The sequence below is a fragment of the Elaeis guineensis genome, chromosome 2 (genome assembly GCF_000442705.2).
Source record: "Elaeis guineensis isolate ETL-2024a chromosome 2, EG11, whole genome shotgun sequence".
NCBI classification, from domain to species: Eukaryota; Viridiplantae; Streptophyta; class Magnoliopsida; order Arecales; family Arecaceae; genus Elaeis; species Elaeis guineensis.
The window spans coordinates 46,607,422-46,620,308 of record NC_025994.2 but is presented as its reverse complement, the minus strand read 5'-3'; the positions used below and the strand labels follow the sequence as shown (position 1 = coordinate 46,620,308).

At 37.8% G+C, this 12,887-nt stretch overlaps 1 protein-coding gene across 2 annotated transcripts in view; it reads right to left on the bottom strand.

Annotated features, from left to right (window-relative positions):
- The window catches only part of LOC105032335 (valine--tRNA ligase, chloroplastic/mitochondrial 2), a 66,896-nt gene extending 56,080 nt beyond the window's left edge, over positions 1–10,816 (bottom strand). For both annotated transcript variants that reach the window (XR_003798705.2, XM_010906755.3), the window contains exons 1-3: positions 10,530–10,816; positions 10,354–10,438; positions 4,559–4,685 (exon numbers count right to left, since the gene is read on the bottom strand). Coding sequence is in view for 1 of the 2 variants with exons in the window: in XM_010906755.3 (XP_010905057.1) it covers positions 4,559–4,685; positions 10,354–10,438; positions 10,530–10,671 (354 nt within the window). In the remaining variant the exon portion in view is untranslated. The remainder of the gene's footprint in view (positions 1–4,558; positions 4,686–10,353; positions 10,439–10,529) is intronic.
- Between the last annotated feature and the right edge of the window lie 2,071 nt (positions 10,817–12,887).

Genomic DNA, 12,887 nt, shown 5'->3' with positions numbered 1-12,887 from the left:
AAATTTTGGTACAGAAAAAGGTCATAATTCATATTAGATCCTCAAAATAGTGTGCTACATCACCTTCAGATATATTTCTATTGCTAGTCCAATAGACCAGTGATATAGCTTCCTACCTAGGTATGTGGCCCAAATCTAATCACCTAACCATGAACTGACACGTGGCACTGAAGGAAACCTATTTAGTTTGGACTCGGATTCCTGGGCTGATCTAGATAAGGAAAAAAAAATCCACTCTCCACTTGACTCCAGGCTCTAGAGTCCAGCCGTGGTGGGATACTGACTCTTCATCTATAAAAAGAGGCTCAATGTACCAAGTACGCACACAATATACATACATACTCTTCTCTTTCTCTACTTTGCTCCAAATCTCCTCTTTCTTCCACTGTTCCCCAAAGCCCTCTCGGCTAACTAAAGCATCCAAGGGCCCCTAGATGGATCGCACTAGTGACCTTCAAGCTCTTCTTCTTTCCCTATGTGCAAGTCATCTAACGTAAATTGGATCTTCTTCTTACACAAATCTACCAACGACCTAATACCTTCCAGATAGGGCTTTGGCAGCACACTAGGGAAGTATGCAAATTGATGCTTCAATAGAAGAAATGAATAACATGAGAGTTGAAAACAATGTAGTCAATAGACAACTAACAGGAACTTTTTATTGGTTTTTCTTACATGGAGCATTCATACCAATCTCAAGTGTATTTCCCAAGTTTCTTCTTGTGTAACTATCACTCCAAATTATCACATATCATCAAGTGATGATATATAGGAAAATCTTGATATAGCTTTGGAACTCAAATTATATCTTTCTATATCAACCATTGACCTCTTCATCTTTGAAAGATCTAGATAGGCACATATATCTTCCAAATAATATAAATCATGAACTCAACTAGTACATTTGTTTATTCCTATATGGCATTGATACCAACATTTGCTTCCCTAATGCTAACACAAGTGAAAAGTATTGTGCTCCTCAACTAACTAGAGAACACTTTGCTCCTCTTGACAGAGGCTACAATCACTAATGGACCACATTCTAGGAAGATAAATATTTGCTATGGACATAGAGTGCTTCAGACAAAATGGAGATGGAGATATTTGATGCAAGGGTCTACCGTCTGATAACAAGTTTGGCACAGTATCAGCATGTACCATACCAAGTCAAGGTGTACAAAATGATATGGAAGGAGAGAGAGGAGCGGGGGTGAGAGAGGAGGGAGGAAGGGATAGAGAGGGGGGGCTTACAGGAAAGGGGAGAGGGAGGAGAGAAGGGGAGGGAGGGAGAGGAAGGGGGAGAGGGGGGCTTACAAAGACGAGGACAGAGGGTGGCTGGCTTACAAAGACAGGAGGAGAATGAGAGGAAGGAAAAGGGAGAGAGCGGGGAGGGAGGGATCGGGAGAGAAGGGAAGTGTTATCTCGAGGGCGATAGTGATTGTTGGTGTCACAACATCGAAGAGGGAAGAGAGAGCAAGCGAACATTCGGGTAGAGAGAGCACGTAAGTGAGACCCTAGAGAACCCTTGAAGGCTCTCAAGATTGAAGCAGGGCAGGGGGAGGTGCAAGGAGGGAGGGGGTTCTATAAACCAAACTAACCCGATAAATCGAACCGTCCCAAGTTTATATCAATTTGGTTGGGTATGGGTCAAACCACCTGGTTCAAGTCGGTTTGGTGAATGTTGCTTGATGTCATATGGCTATAAGACAAAAAAAAAAGGTTTGCAAATGGGACTTTAGAGTAATCAAACATGGATAAGAAATAGAGAAGAGACTAACATGTGGATGTATGAATAAACTCGAACAACAGAGTTTGATGCTACTGTCTTTAAGCTGGACATAAGATCGGCGAGGGAGTTCCATAATAATAAACATCTGCAAACAAGATTCACCGAGCAAGCCACTAGAAGATGGTGTAACATCTTGACTTTGTCAATGTCCTATTTATAACTACTTTATACAATTGGGCTAAACAAAATAACCATTTAGCAGTACATGCACATACAATCTACTTGAGAGCAAAGCTAAGCATGTGGACTTACCTTAGAAATACATAGAAAATAGTGAGGATAAAAAGAAAATTGCTAATAAAACACAAACAATAATTTTAAATAGTTAGAATTGTCTTCTATTTTTCTATTTATATTCATTATTTTTAGTTAAGTATCCATATAAAATTAATTAACTATTTAATTAAATTATAAATTAATTAGTTATTTATATACTTAATACACATAAATAAATTAATTCATACATAATTAATTTATAAATTCTTTATTTAATTAAGTTAAATTAAATCTAAATTTTTATATAATTTTTATATAATTATAAATTATAAAGATTAAAAGTTTACATATTGCCCGAGTTCTTTAGAATAAATAAGTGTTATAAATTGATAATAATAGTATTTTTTTATCAAAAGATAATTTAATAAAAATATTATATAAATATCATTCATCCTTTCTTTCATTCCTCCTATACCAAAGGGAGAGTCATTTTCATCCATCCTTCTATATTTCACCAAACATGCAGGAGGATGGATGGAGATTCATCCATCCTCTCCCTCATTTATCCTTCCTCCCCTATCCATCCTTCCTTCTCCATTCATCCTCTCCCTCATCCATCCTTCCTCCAATCTATCCTTTATATAAAACATATAGGTATAATAATTGGTTTTCAATGAATCCTTCAAAAGCAACTGTAGTATGCTAGAGATCAATGGACCGTATAATGCATACGGTATGCAGCAAGGTTACCACTTAACAGTACCAAATCTCATACCATTTTTTTACTAGAATGGTACAATACCAGGAACCAGAACATAGTAAGGGACTTCATCCCATACCAACACACTAAGTACCAATATTGGAAACCTGTCATAATGATACAATATTGTTCATACTGTCCCATTCCATAGATATTTGAAACCTTGGTGTGCACGCTGCATATACAAGTGCCTATGTGATTAGCACTTTTTAACTATACAAAATAAATAAGATATGTTACATACCACAAAAACAACAATAGTGACAGCAATATTTTTTGGATAATAATATCCATGATAATAACAATAACAACTAACAATTAGTGCTAAATACTTAGTACTCAGTACAAACAGAAATAACATAAATGAAACCCATATCCAACCTCTCTATCACTTTGCACATGCTCTATCTACACATGTTATCAGCTGATTATTTCCTATTGACTAAATTATATTCTGGGAAGGTTTTGGCTAGATGAATTGGTTTTATTTTATTCTCTTTTAAGAAATCCTAATTGTGTTAGGGATTGATAGCCTGTTTATAGGGACCTATGGAAGTTGAAAGTGGATTATCACAAGAGGAATATAAGTTGCAATCTTTCCTTTTATTTCCCTCTGCTATTCTTCTTCTTCTCTCTCCACTTTTCCACTCTTCTATCTTTAATTTTCTTCCCTACAGTGACAGAATTTCTGCTATGCCACATCAGATTTCTTTGAAATTCAGATCTTAATATTGGAAGGAAGGGATAATGCTCTGATTAATCAAGATCTGAAGCAAATTGACTGTTATATATTACCATATAGTCTCCAATGATCTATGAGGCAACATTATCTTTTTCATCACTTCAGCCCATAGCATCCGCCAAATCAACCAGGTTATTGCTTTGTACTCAACAGACCAAATAAGGGTGCTCTATGCAGTATAATGCAAGTGTCAACATGCTGCCTATGAAGAAATCCTAGCTAGCTCTACAAGAATCAAGATTTAATCAGCCTATTGGTCATTCAAACTGAAATTTTGTATGTGTATTTTTGTATTTAACTCAAACAACCTCTTTTGATATGACATTTCAAGTTCTAGCAGCCAAATTATCATGATAGCAAAGACAAACTTGTAGGTAAGCAGACCAGAAAGCACTATGAAAATTGTTTGATACAATGTATATATCAATAAAGGTTTTAAAACCCATGGGGCAGGGTGATCCTGATTTTCCCATGGAATGTGATATGCCGCCAACCAACACTATCCCACTACATGGCATGGGGGATTTCCTAGGATGTACCAATCAGGATGCTGGAACCATGGCAGGAGGGTCCCATCCTGAAACTTGGGACAGTACGCCATCCCCAGTGTCGCTTGGACATCCCATTGGGATCTGAAACCGTGATAGAATTATCCAATGAATCAAATTTCCGAACATAAAATAATAGACATCATGGTTGTTTATAACAAATTTTAAATCATAGAAAGAAATGAATGAAGAAGCATAATCTAGGTATGAAGTACACAAACATAAGTATATTAGCAATATAAATAGAAAAAGAAAGATACATACATATGATGGCATAAATGCACATAAAAATATTATTGAGGTAGTTAATCACAGATAATTAATAAAGGCATCTTACCATTCCAAGTTCTTTTCCCCATATAGCATGTTCATGATATTAATTACAATACCCTAGGTAGCATATATTACCATTGACCAAATAAAAATATGACCTTGAACTCAGCCTCATAAAATCTATGAAAAGGAAAGTTCACAGAGTTAGCTTAGCAGTAGTATTCTCCAACCTCAAGAGTCACAAACATTGCATGACCCATATGCAGTGAACCAGTAACATTTGGAGGTGGCATTGGAATCACAAAAGGATCTCCTCCCCGATCAAAGCTAGGTTTGAAGTACCCTTGAGAATCCCACCTAAATAACCCATTAAGTCATGAGAAATAAAAACTGTCATCCAAAAAGCATTCACAAGCACTGTCATTCAATGTAGAACCTAAAGATCAGCAAATGCATTAACAAACCTACATTAACTATGGAAAAATTAAAAATATGAATGTATGTTGTAACTGTTGAAAAAGCAACAAATATAACATCATCATCAAATAATGAAATAGCAAAAATAATGATCAACAAGCTTTACTCTATGTGGGCCAATTTTCCGAATAGCTTTTCTGCTCTCTCTCTCTCTCTCTCTCTCTCTCTCTCTCTTAAATACAGAGGCTTCCAACTATGAACCTACACATGCTTATGTGCACAGAGCACATACATCTAGATATATAAAAGCAGATTAGCCTTTGCCATCACATTTGATGTGGTTTTTAAATAGTTGTAGTTTTGAAGGAAGTTGCTAGCATGAACTGTAAAATAGAAGAAAATGTTTGATCCCCTAACATGAGTGGAGATACTATCAATGTTTTAAGTTCCAATCGGACAGGGAGAGCATTCCAACTGTACCATCCTGTTTCTCTGAGAAAACGGGACCGGGATAGGGTCGGGACTTGAAAACATATCCATGCAGAGGGAGAAAAAGAAAGAGGAAAGAAAGAAAGGAAGGAAACATGAAGAAAAAGAAAATATGAAAGGAAAAAAGAAGAAGAAAAGGAAAGAAACGAAGGGAGAAGGAAAGAAAGGAAAGAAGGAAAAATGAAAGGAAAAGAAGAAGAAAAAGAAAAAATGAAATATATAAGAAAAAAGAAAAAAAAAAGAAAGAAAGAAAAGAAAGAAAGAAAGGAAAGGAAAGAAGAAAAGGAAAGAGACAGTGGATATCTACCGAAATGGATGACTGAGACCATTACCGAGATGAGGCGGCACCATGGGGCTTTGTTCCATAGAGAAACCAGGACATCTCCATCCCATAAAATTTAAAACCTTGGATACTATAAAGATGCATCTACATGAAAGGAAGGCAACAAGAGAGAAAAATAAAAATCACCAACCATACTCTTGGGTGAAACATAAAAAACCTAACAAGATTGTATAATTGGATACACCCTTGACTCCTAGGGGGTGTTTGCTTGGGGGGAGTTGGGGCTTGAAATGGGAATGGGAATGGATGACTCTCATTCCAACAGTTTGGTTAGAAGGAGTCTTATTCCGACTCTAATTCCGAAACGAAATGGAATGGCCCAACCCCCCTAAAACCCGATCCCGACTCTCCCATAAGGATTCAAATCTCAATTACGATTCCGAATCCTGTCACGAACCAAATGCTTCGGGGGATATAGCCATTCCCATCCATTCCAACTTCGATTCGGACTCCGATTCCAGTCACGAACCAAACACCGCCCCTAATATTCTCTAACCAGTGCATGAGTGAGGCATAAGGTCATAGCTAGAGGAAGAAAGTACACCTAGACCATCTCAAATAAATGGATCACTACTACATTATCCCTCTTAAATTTAAAAAAAAAAGTGCAAGTAATGCCTAAAGCGAAAACAAGTTCTATAGATTTAAGAGATGTTTGCTAGATGATACTTATGTGTGTATACTGAGAGCCTTACAAAATAGGTTGAATCTTTGGATCGTCGGAGCCCTACCAAATACCAATCATTCAAGTCCTCACAAGAAGGAATCAAAATCCTTTAATCCATGACGTAAAAATGAGAAAAAGAGCACATAAGGTGACTCATCAAAAGAGTATGTGTTTGTAAAGGCAATGCAAATTAAGAATGAAAGAAAGCAAATAAGTAAACAAGTGATAAAACAAGCAAAGTTTGTAATTACTAAGTAAGCTAAAGTTAGCAAGTTAGTAGACATTGTAGTAGTAAGTCTGATAGAAATTCAAGAGAAAAAAAAAAGTAAAGGAAAAAAGATAAACGAAGAGATGAGAAGAGAAGAGAAAGGAGCGGAGGTGAAAAATGGACATAGGAGTCCTTGTTGTTGTCAATTCTAAAAAGATTGTTATTAGTCTCCGAAGGAAGTCCAAGCTTTATGACTAGAAGGGCCTCCCCCCAAAGCTCTAACAGGGTGGTCCTTGCTTCATCACTTCATGATGGCTTTCTCTTTGTTCAATTAGATAGGTGCATTTGCACTTACAAGAGGCAGTAGAGATGATGGATATGCTAGAACTCTAAAATTTGGGTAACTGAACTAAGACTAGGATTTTGATGCAAGAAGATCAAGAGTTAGAAGGTTATTGAGAGAGGAGGTTAGGAGAGTGAAAGGAACTAACACTATTCTAAAATTTTAATAAACTATATGGCTGTTAGACTTAGCCTTCTCTTCATAAATGAAGGGTTTATATAGAAGAACTCACGAGTTGGAGTCATCACTTATCCAAAGAGTTAGCTAGGTGGAGAGGGTTAAGATACATGATATGATTTTGCCTCGTGAGATGAAACATATAGATGAGGTGGTACAAGTTTCTTAGGCTCTTCTAAATGGTGGTCCTAGAGGGCTTCTAAAAGTGTGAGAGAGCTCCTAATGGGTAAAAGAGGGCTGGATGGATAAAGGGGTTATGGACAAAGCAAACAATAGATAAAGGATTGTTGGGATAGGCATGTTAACCATGCTAACTACAATTATGTGGCTAGGATTTACTTATACAAAATGAAAGGACACAATAAAGTGGTAAGTATTCTCTAGGTTCATATGGTGGGGAAGTCTACATGGCTAAGGCTTCTAAAAATGGGAGAAAAAGTCCATGAGAAAAATGATTTTGCAAGGGGCTAAGAAATGAGGGATAAAAAGGTTGTATGGAAAGATGTAAGATATCATGGTGCTTTGCTGTCAGTAGGCTAAAGATCGTTGTAGACATGCATACGAGAATGTTTGATAAGGTCCACAAAACTGGAATCAGAATCCATGCTAGCTGGCCGGTGGCACGGTTCAATATGTCTCCGATCGGATCATATCAAGCTGAACCGACACAGTAAGAAAGCAGAGAAGAGAGAGAACCAAAAAGAAAGAGAGAGAAAGGAGAGAGGGTGGAAGGAAAGGGAGGCTGGCAGAGGCACCAGCAGTGGCTGCAAGAGGTCCATGGAGGCCCTCGGAGAGCCACTGAGGTCTTTGGAGCTCTGCCCTCCTCCAAAGAGATGAAAAGAGAGAGAGAGAGAGAGAAAGAGAGGGAGGGAGGGAGGAAGAGAAACGGAAGGAGAGGGAGGCAGTAAAGAGGCCGATGGTGGTTGTCGAAGGAGGCGGAGCTCCAAAGACCTCGGTGGCCCTCTAACAGGCCATCAACAGCCATCACCAACTTTTCTCTCTCCTTCCCTCCCCTCTCTCTCTTCCTTGCTTTCCTTCTCCCTCCATTTTCGCCAATGTTCCAAACTGAATATCCGAACAGCACCGATAGGCCGCTGTTACATTTCAACATGTCTTAAACTGCCCGATTTGAGATAGTTCGGCAAACTAATTGTTTAGCATAGATGGAATATGAAAATGGCTAAGTATGAGGTGTGAAACTAGCATAGAAAATTGTATAAAAGAAATTGGGCTTCTCATGGGTTATTAAAGAATATAGCTCTAAAATAGTTTCAACTTGCTAAAGCTAGAGATCTAATCTAGCCTTGGGACTATAGGAGATTAGTTAGGGAATATAAGGGTAAAATTATATTATCAGAATGGTTTTAAGCAAGGTTCACCATCTCGATATCCAATCTCGTGCTGGTGAAATCCCATATAGTGTCAATATGTGGTACGATATGGTACCCTTGTGTTGGTATGGACCAATTTGACATACCAGTATGGTATAGTACAACTCATACCGCCCGATATAGGGTGGCTTAGGTAATGAGATTACAAGCTACTTCAAGGATAGCTAATGGTTTAGGTTAACTAAGGGCTAGGTACATGTCAAGTTGTCTAAAAATTAGATTCTGGTTGCTATAGGTCCAATGTAGATTGGTTGTAGGTCAACCTTGGCTAGTTGTATGCTGGATTTGAATTTGATTTAAGTCCAAGTAAAGCTGGCACCAACAAAACATCAGCATAGATATGGGCATGAGAGTATTCAATGTAGCCAAAATATAAGAATGGTTAAGTAGGGTGTGAAGCAAGGTTCGTTGAAATGGTACCGAAGGGGGTAAGCTGGCGATCGGTTCGGTAAAGTATGGATCTATACTGTGCCATTCCCAGGTGTACCAACACAATGCGAGCCAAAGGGATGGGGGCGAGAGGGGGAAGGTAGAATAGGATAGAGAAGAAGAGAGGGAGAGGGAGAGAAGGAAGGAGGAAGGAAGGGTGCCTCAACAAACCCTAACTTAGGTCAAGTGCATCCAAGAGAGAGAGAGAGAGAGAGAGAGAGAGAAATAGACAAAGTACCTAGTCCAATTCGGTTTGCCTCGAACTGACTGGTTCGGCATGATGCGGCAGATTTGGTGCAAAGCATATAAAATATACAAGAAACTGTGATCCTCATGGCTTATTGAGCACTTTAGATCTAAGAAGTTTTAAGCTATTAAACGAAGATCTCTAGACTGGGCTTAAGATTACGTGAGGTCACTCAGATAATAGGAGGGTAAATTTGACTTAATGTAACATTTTTAAGATGTTATGGCTACTTCAAGGATAGTTAATTCACTAAAGGTTAAGTTTGGATCAAGTTGTCTGGGGTTAGATTTTGGTTACTATGGGTCGAACATAAATTAATTACAGGTGGTGCTCATGCCAGTTGCAGAGTGGGTTTTGACTTAGTTTAAATCACCTTCCGTTTTCACTGAAGGAAGAAATTATTGGGTCTAGTAGAAATGCAAGAAAACATGGAGGTGTCCATAATGAGAAGGGGCTTAACTAGTAAGAATTTGTAATTTGCCACAAATTGTTACTTTATCTGCTTGAACAGACTAGTATCATTACTAACCAAAATTCTAGAATCTGGAGGAAGTGGAAAAAGTATGGAATCTTCAACTTAAGTCCTTATTTTATACATGTTAGCAGCGGTAACAATCTTTGCAGCATATGAGGAGATAAATCTAGGATTCTGATTTTCCATCTAAAGTCACAAAAAAAATTCATTAGACTTCCTCAATGGGAGAAGAACAAAAGAGAGAGAAGATTTACTCTTATTAGGTTCAAAAAGGAGGATCAAGTTGCTAGAGTGGTCTACCCATTTCCAATAGGGATCATTGGGAAAGTAGGAAATCAAATGTCTCAAAAATAATGAACAAAATTTCAAAACCAGTGATCTTATAGTGTCGCAGAAATTTTTGTTAAATGGAGAGATGAGAAGTTTCTAAAAGACAAGATTTTCAGCTGAGATGAAATTGTGACATATTTGTGATAGTACATTTTCAAAAGCAACAGAATAAAAGTATTGGTTGGGGCTAACGGATTCACATTCTTTTTGACAGGTAAGGCGTCACCGTGTTGTACATTGTTTCAACACAGTGATATGGTGGTTATCCTTGCACCACCTGTTTCACTCTTTAGAAAGATTCTCTTTTGAATGCTTATCCGCTCAAAATAATGTGCAATTCTACCAAAACGTTTATAGTCATTTAAACTAATCGAGCTTTGTTCAAGACCCTTCCCGCGGAAGGAAAAAAAAACGATCTTAAGCGGATTTACTAATCGAAATTGTTTACAACAAAAAAAAAAAGGACAGAAAAGAAATAGTAAAAGAGTGCTAGTATAGTAACAGATTACCAGTTATATATCCGTTCCTCCAATGAAAAATCAAATGATTTTGCCGTCTCCAGAGAGGTGAATATGTCGTTTTGTGACGCCAAAACTGCTCAAGAGAGACAACGAACGGAAACCATTAAAAAGAAAAGAAGAAGAAGAAGAAGAAAAAAAAATAGGAGAAAATGGAGATCGCTTGCCTGAGAAGAACCTCCGACGGGGTCGATTTAGCTTCCTGCGGAAAGGCGTGAATCCGAATCTGGGGGTGTGAGAAGAGAGTGACAGAGAATTTAATCTACAAATAGAGCGAGTTGAGAGGATAGAAGGGTTCGCAAGCGCCATTGGAGAGGCTTCCGTCCCTTCTATCGAAGAGAGATAATAGAAGTGGAGATCCCGGAGGAAGGTTGTTTTGGGTGGGCAGTGATAAAGCTGCAGCGATGCGTTGCTGCCAGGGCGAGCCCGAGCGGCCGAGCCCGCCTGATGCCCTCTGCCGTCATATCTGATAAGTGCGATAATATTTTCTGTGAAAATTTTTTATATTGTTAAATATCGATTTTTTTATACCGAATTAATGTTAATTTAAAAAATATATATATCAAAATAATATTTTTTTAAAATTATTTATCAAAATATTATTTTAGATAAAATTATTCTATAACAAAATGACTTTCCATATTGGCTCATCAATCCGCCGGCTGGAGGATAGGTACGCCATGAATTGCCCTATAAATCACCCTACTATAGGGCGACTTTGACCCTCACCTTCTTTCTAGCTCGAATTTGCTCTTTAATTGAGTTATATAGTATTCCTTTAATACTTTCTTTTTAGTCATTTATTTAGACATCAACTAGTTATCTTGATTACTTATTTAAAATAGTATATAGTGCCTTCTAATTTAGATTTTAGTTTGCAGCGATAATTTGACATGGGTCAATCCATGGGATTCTTCAAGCATCTCCAACTTAATGAAATGCTAATTTTGGCATTCTTCAAATATCTTTATCTATTAAAAAATTTTCGACTTTCTTGAAATACAAATTCAAATTTCTCCTACCTTATTTATAATTAATATGGTAGGATATTTTAAAAATAATGGACAATCCCAAACTCCAACTATATAACCTATATCTAGGTCAATAATTAATTTTTTGCGCAACTAAAAAAAATTGTAACATGTACTTTCAGATGAAAAAATTATAACATCAATTTTAAAATAATTTAATATAATAGTTGATGATTACAAAGTTTTTTAACAAAAAAAATATATAATATCACAACTATCAAGAAATGTATATATCAAGACATTGGGACCTCCTCCATGTCCACCTCTCGTAAATGCGTATCATCTCTGGCCGTTGGCGTGATGGCTCAGGCACGATACTGATTGGTGGAGAGAAAGGTGATGGCATGCTTGGCCTATCAACATGTGCGTGACATCTACCTCAGGAAACTCTCAATCGACCCCTGCCTCTAGCCCTCTCATGTTGATCAACGTGCTGCTCATTGAGTCGGTACGACGTGTCTCCCAACTCGCTCATCCTCTGTGATATAGATGCATTATCTACGAGGAGGTCGAAGTCTAAAAAGTCAGGGTATGAGGTGTGCTGGGCATATGAAAAGGTACTTGGATCATCCGCCGATGCCACAGTCAGAGTCATCTATCCTCTAAGACGACTCTCATGGTATCAACAAGACCATCCATAATATCAGCAGTGCTCGATCTTTGTATCCAACAGTAATCGAATGGAAGTCGCTCCTTGTCATATAATATAGCGACATGATCCTCTGAAACTGTCAGTATGAAAAAAAAAAATAAATATTATTCATAAATATAATAGTAACAAAATAATAAAATGAGACAAAAGCAAAATATACTTACCACAATATCTATCATGCTATGCAAAGGATGGAACCTCACCTTGAGCGGCTCACTCATCAATGACGAGATGAATCACCTAGTAATTCCCCTATACCACTATAGATATGGATCATGATAATCCATCGTGGGGAGCATGGTTGGACCAGCCATAATCAAATCCTCTTTCCGCTCCCATACATTAATATGCTTCCGATGCTCTCGAATCCAATCATGGTGATGTTGCCCTCGTCGACCCAAACTATGGAGAACGTCATGAGTGTCGCATGGTAGAGGGATGCCCTGATGTATGCCAAATTGTCACATCACGTGCTCCAGATAATAGATCTCCATGATGTCGAAGCAAATGAGAGGTGCACGTGTCCTCCATACATGCTGATCTGATTGGCATACCTCGGGTAATGCGATCAATATCTCTGGTATCTAAGGCACCCATACTAACTGATCGTCGTGCTACTGATCAAACTAAGCCCTATAGTATATGACTGTGTGCGGCACCAAATTGCTAGCATCAATCAGTCGCGTCCTCCATCTGTCCAAAACAAAGTCACTATGTTATTGTATGCATGTGATGGCGATAATCTTTAAAACGCAACAATAAATGAGTGTCCACGACTCGCCGCATGCGATCCATCTCAAAATTAATGATGTCGAATACATCCTGCTAATAACAAATATTAG